The sequence below is a fragment of the Canis lupus genome, chromosome 1 (assembly GCF_003254725.2).
Source record: "Canis lupus dingo isolate Sandy chromosome 1, ASM325472v2, whole genome shotgun sequence".
Lineage (NCBI taxonomy): Eukaryota > Metazoa > Chordata > Mammalia > Carnivora > Canidae > Canis > Canis lupus.
Genome location: NC_064243.1, coordinates 31,376,153 through 31,382,152, shown reverse-complemented (window position 1 = coordinate 31,382,152; position 6,000 = coordinate 31,376,153). Strand labels below are relative to the sequence as shown.

The window sequence follows — 6,000 nt, the reverse complement described above, 5'->3', positions numbered from 1 at the left end:
AGGTAGCTCATTTATGTCCCTGACATGTAGAATTGCCAGTATATTCACTTAACATTTAACAGACAGCTAGTGGGTAAGACCCTGTACTGACATTATAAATACAAGATGTCAAGAACATAGGAGAGCAAAATCAATGACTCGATATGGAATTCCATCATATAGTTACTACAGCACAACAGCCTTACCAAGTTCTCTGTACCCCCACGATGGAGCAACTTCATGCCAACACATCATCCTTGGTAAATGCTAACATTGCAATTGGTCAAAGCTGTTTTCATCTGGCCCTGCCCTCCTCACCACACTCCTACACCACCCCACCACCAGCTGCAAAGACACTATTGCCTTTGAAGAGCTGAAAGCTTTCTTCCTTGACCCATATTAGAAATGTGACCTGGGAGTGTATATATTCAAAATGAGCACATCTCCATGAGCCATGAACTCCATTTACTTCATGACCTTTCAGACTTCCTTTCTTTGGGGTATAATAATAAATTTTGAAATCTTCAGACTCATATTTAGTATCTTGTTAACTGAAATTATGTGTAAACCAAGAAAACTAAAAGTACTAAAGTACTTGTTCCAACCTCAAAATAGAAGCGGTCCTAATGACAAAAAATTTCAACTTGATCATTTTAAGAAGAAACATTCTTCTTCTTAGATAAAATCATCTCTTTTGAATTTTAAAACTTAGCAATTTTGAATAAGCTTTCTCACATAGCTTAAATAATTTGCTAGAGATATTTTCTTAAAACTTTCAACTAATGCAAATTTAAATATGCACATCAACTTTAAGAGAAATCATATAAAGTTTTTAGCAACAGAAACAGAATATGCCTGTCACCTCTTCTGCAATATTTTTACCCCAAAAGCTATAATAAAGCATTAGTACTTCTTACACTAGGCATCATATAAATGCTTAATGTTTAAAAAAAAAAATCCCAATTCTAAAAGAATAAGAACAGCCCATATCCTGCCTACCCAGATACCAGATTAAAGGCATCTGGAAAATGATTGAGATTCCAACACAATTCTTCAAGAAGCTCTTGCTTCTCTGCACACAACATGCTGCATATGCATTAATAAACCTGACAAAAATGTAAATGACAGATATGCCAGGAGTGAAATTCCTTTCAGACTTTTTTCAGTCTAATAAAAATCTTAACCTAAAAACGCAAATCTTATAAGTCAAATGCTCTGTTAGAATTTCAATTAGTTCTTTTAAAAAGGATCTACATTTAAGCTTTCATTTCAATGTTAGGGTAATATCACCAATGAGCAGTCATTCTCAGCAAGAACTATTTTAGGTGTACATAACCTCAAGGAGCTTGTCCTCTCTCATGGAATGATGACACTTCAAAAGTAGAATTCAGTAAGAGTTTTTAAAAGATTTTCACAGCTAGGGATCCCTGAGTGGCGCAGCGGTTTAGCGCCTGCCTTTGGCCCAGGGCGCGATCCTGGAGAACCGGGATCGAATCCCACGTCGGGCTCCTGGTGCATGGAGCCTGCTTCTCCCTCTGCCTATGTCTCTGCCTCTCTCTCTCTCTGTGACTATCATAAATAAATAAAAATTAAAAAAAAAAAAAGATTTTCACAGCTATTGAAGAATAGCAGAAGCATGTGCACATAGTACGTGCTCAGTAAACAGTGTATCTCAATAAAAGTTGAATTAGATAGCATTTAGCATGTCAAGGTTGACAGGTGAAAGTAACACAGTCACAGCTATTTAAAACCAGGGATCAAAGGCATCTGGGATAGATGCTACTGTTTTAAAGTAGAATTGGGCACCTGGGTGGCTCAGTCAGTTAAGCATCCAACTCTTGATTTTGGCTCAGGTCATGGTCTCAGGGTTGCAAGATCAAGCCCTACACCAGAATCTGCCTGCCCCTCTTCCTCTGCTCCTCCCACCCCTAGCCCCCTGTTTGCGCTCTCTCATGTGCTTTCTCAAATAAATACGCAAATAAACATCTTCAAAGTAGAATTAAATGGAATATCACTGACTTGCTCATTTTAATAATGTCTCATGTCTATTTCTCATTGAAGAGCTTATAAATTAATTTAGCCTATTAATTCATTAAATCTCACTCTAAGAACATTAGAAAGTTGGTATTTGTATTTGCTTTAAAGATTTTATTTATATATTCATGAGAGACAAAGAGAGGCAGAGACATAGGCAGGGGGAGAAGCAGGCTCCCTGAAGGGAGCCCAATGTGAGACTCGATCCCAGGACCTCAGGCTCAAGCCCTGAGCCAAAGGCTGATGCTCAACCACTGAGCCACCCAGCTGCCTTGGTATTTGTATTTTCATGCTATAACAGAAAGCAGATGTTAAAGCATGCTGTAACAGAAAGATTAAGTGATTTGCCTGAGTGTAAGAGGCACAATATAAACCGGAGCCTCCTGCCTCTGAAACCAGTAGCACTGCTGCCAGGCACGGCCCTGTTGGCTGAGCAAGTTCAGATGCCCACTGGGGGGTTAATGACCCTCCAGCATTTCAACAGACATATCTTGCAACCTAGATAGAACACCCAAGCTGGATGGGGCCAGTAGAAGCAAACCTCCAACACCAAAGGGCATTGTCCTGACTAGCAAAGAATGATCATAATCTGTTTCTATCACATTCCAAGCAAGTGTTATCATTTGCAAGTGGCATTCACTGCACTAAGTCATGAGTGTGGATGCCATCCTTCATGGGCATGCTTCAAGTGAAGATATTATCACTATAACAAAACAGATGGCCAGCTCTTTGTTTTCACCACCAAGGGGAAGAAATGAACTGTTTTCCAGCCCAAGAAGTAGGTTTTGGAGCGTAGGTCTCAGTTTGAAGCTAAACCCAAGTGGAGAAAAACAAATACGGCTTTCACAAAATTTCTAACCCACCTTCCTAAATCAGATTTCATGTTTATTCATCCCACAACCTTCTCAACTGCCTTCTTACCTTGCTGCCTTGCTTCACACGCCCACTGATTTTAAAATGTTCACAGCTATTGAAAGCGACCATCCTTCTGAACTAGGAAGACTGCTCTCGAAGCTCTTTTAGGAGTGACATAAGGTCTGCAATTCCTCCATAGTATCAGAGAACACCCTAGGTTTTCAAGAACCCCTCTGTAAGAAGCCTCCAGAGAGCCTTCTTTAGGGTTACCCACTTTTGGTGACACACCAAGACCTTCAGCCCTGTATGCTGATGTGTTGAACCACGTTCTTCACCTATAAAATAAACAGAGTGAGTCAGATAATCTCTGAGTCTTTCCTGCCCTGCCATTATAAGAATGCTTTCTGAAATAACACACATAACCATAATAAGGCACATTTTCAGCACTTACTACATGCCAGGGATTGCAGAGAGCCCTTTATTTACACTGTTTCACTTAACTCTTAGTAATACCCTTGTTTCAGGTAGGGACTCTTAATATTTACAGGTGAAGAAAGTAAGCATCGAGAGCTTCAGCTCTCAACGGACATTTGCTTAGTCAATCCAACAAATGCATGACTCTACATCACTCTAACTCATGTCATAAAGCTGCACTGTGATGAACGCTTGTGGCTGGTAGGCTCTCTGCCTACAGTTTCCCTCCCCACTACACAGTTGTGTGCTAACCAAGGGTTAGTCCATGTTTGTTCCCGAACTTGTTCATGCCAGTTATATTTGTCACTGCAATAATGTAATTTAATACAAATACCTACCAATCACGCATAATTATAAAAAGAAAATACTGTTTCAATAACTCAGTAGGATGTTTGGAAATAAGGCAATTCTCTCACACACATACACAAAAATATTGTTGAACTAAATGTCAGAATAAAACACTTAAATATTAGAGGACAGAAATCCCAAAAGGGTCAAGAGTTATTATATTTATGGTTTCTCCTGTGTCTTTAAGTTCTTGTTCCATTTTAAAGAAAACTCAACAGGAAGTACTCTTAGAGAATGCACCACAAAAGATATTGCAGCAAAGGCAGCAAGATGCCACAACTGCACCATTGTGCAGGAACCACACACTAAAACAAAAGAACAGAATCTGTCATGAATGAGTATTCCTGATTTTAATTTAAATAAAATGTTTATGGTATAGGGCATCCCTTGGTGGGGGGGGAATCTCTCTGCTTTATGAAGGTATAATTAACATAAAATAATGCACACATTTAAAGTACACAAGTTTTAACAAATGTATACACCTATGAAATCATCATCACAATCAAGATTATGTACTTATCAGTAGCCCCCAAAGGTTTCCTCCCACCCCTTTGTCACCATTTTCTCTCTCTCCTCTCCAATAATAACTCTCTGCCCAGCCCCAGGCAACTACTGACAGCACACTATAGATTTATTTGCATTTTAGCAAGTTTTATATAAATGGAATCATAAGGTATGTACTCTTGTTTTCCTCTGGTTTCTTCCCTTCAGTGTAATCTGAGATTCACCCATGTTGTTGCATATTATCAATAGTTTGCTCCTTTTTACTGCCGAGTTATATTCTATTGTATACATATCCCACATTTTGTTCACCCAGTCTCCTGCTGATGGACATTTGGTTTGTTTCTGTTTTGTGGCTATTACAAATAAAGCTGCTATAAACACTCAAGAACGAGTCTTCCTATGGACATGCTTTCATTTCTCTTGGGTATATCCACAGAGTAGAATGGCGGGGACACAGAATAAGCACAATTAACTTTTTAGGAAACTGCCAGATGGTTCACCATCAGCAGCAAATGTGAGTTTGATACCTCACAACTTGGCCGCAATTGGTATTCTGTCTATAATCATAGTCATTCCAATGGGTGCGTAGTGATATTTCATTGTGGTTTTAATTGGCATTACCCTAATGATTATGTTGAATGTCTTATTATGTGTTCATTTACCATTCTTATTTTTTTAGCAAAGTGTTCAATTATTTTGCCTTTTTTTTGTTGTTTATTTGTTTTACTATATTTTGGGAGTTCTTCATAGATTCTGGACACAAGTCCTTTTCTTCCGGTCTATGGTTCATCTTCATTCTCACCAGTAACTTTGAGAAGTTCTTAATTTTACTAAAATCCTACTCATTCATCTTCAGATTTTTAGATTTTCTTTTCATCATAACTGTACTCTTTATCCCTATCACCCATTTCACCCATCTCCCCACCCACCTCCTCTCTGAACCATGAGTTTGTTATCTGCAGTTAAAAATCTGTTTCTTGGGGATGCCTGGGTGGGTCCGTGGTTGATCATCTGCCTTTGGCTTGGGGTATGATCCCAGCTTCCTGGGATCGAGTCCCACATTGGGCTTCCCACATTGGGCTCCCCGCAGGGAGCCTGTTTCTCCCTCTTGCCCTGTCTCTGCCTCTGTGTCTCTCATGAACAAATAAATAAAATCTTAAAAAAAGAAAAAAAGTCTGTTTCTTGGTCTGTTTGCTTGTCCGGTTTCTTAAATCCTACATTGGCGTGAAATCATGTGGTATTTGCCTTTCTCTAACTTATTTCACTTAGCATTATACTCTTAGGTCTACCCATGTTGTTGCAAATGGCAAGATCTATTTTTATGGCTGAATAATATGCCGTTTTGTGTGTGTGTATACACACACACTGTATCTTTATCCACTCATCTTTTGATGGACACTTGGGCTGCCTCCATAGTCTGGCTATTATAAATAATGCTACAATAAACATAGGGGTGCATGCATCACTCTCAATTAGTGCTTTTGTATTTTGGGGATAAATAGTAGTGCAATTACTGGATCATAGGTCAGTTCTATTTTTATTTTTTGAAGAACCCCCATACTGTTTTCCAGTGGTTGTACTAGTTTGCATTCCCACCAACAGTGCATGAAGGTTCCTTTTTCTCCATATCCTTGCCAACATTTGTTGTTTGTGTTGATTTTAGCAATTCTGACAGGTATGAAGTGATATCTCATTGTAGTTTTGGTTTGCATTTCCCTGATGACTGATGTTGAACACTTTTTCATGTATGTGCTGGTCATCTGTAAGTCTTTTTTGGAGAAATGTCCATTCATGTCTTCTGCCCAT

The 6,000-nt window shown here is 38.9% G+C and overlaps 1 protein-coding gene across 1 annotated transcript in view; it reads right to left on the bottom strand.

The window, feature by feature from the left end:
* Positions 1–2,908: 2,908 nt before the first annotated feature.
* The window catches only part of HECA (hdc homolog, cell cycle regulator), a 51,480-nt gene continuing 48,388 nt past the window's right edge, over positions 2,909–6,000 (bottom strand). The window contains exon 4 of the mRNA XM_049113192.1: positions 2,909–3,203. Coding sequence (XP_048969149.1) covers positions 3,165–3,203 — 39 coding nt within the window. The 3' untranslated portion in view covers positions 2,909–3,164. The remainder of the gene's footprint in view (positions 3,204–6,000) is intronic.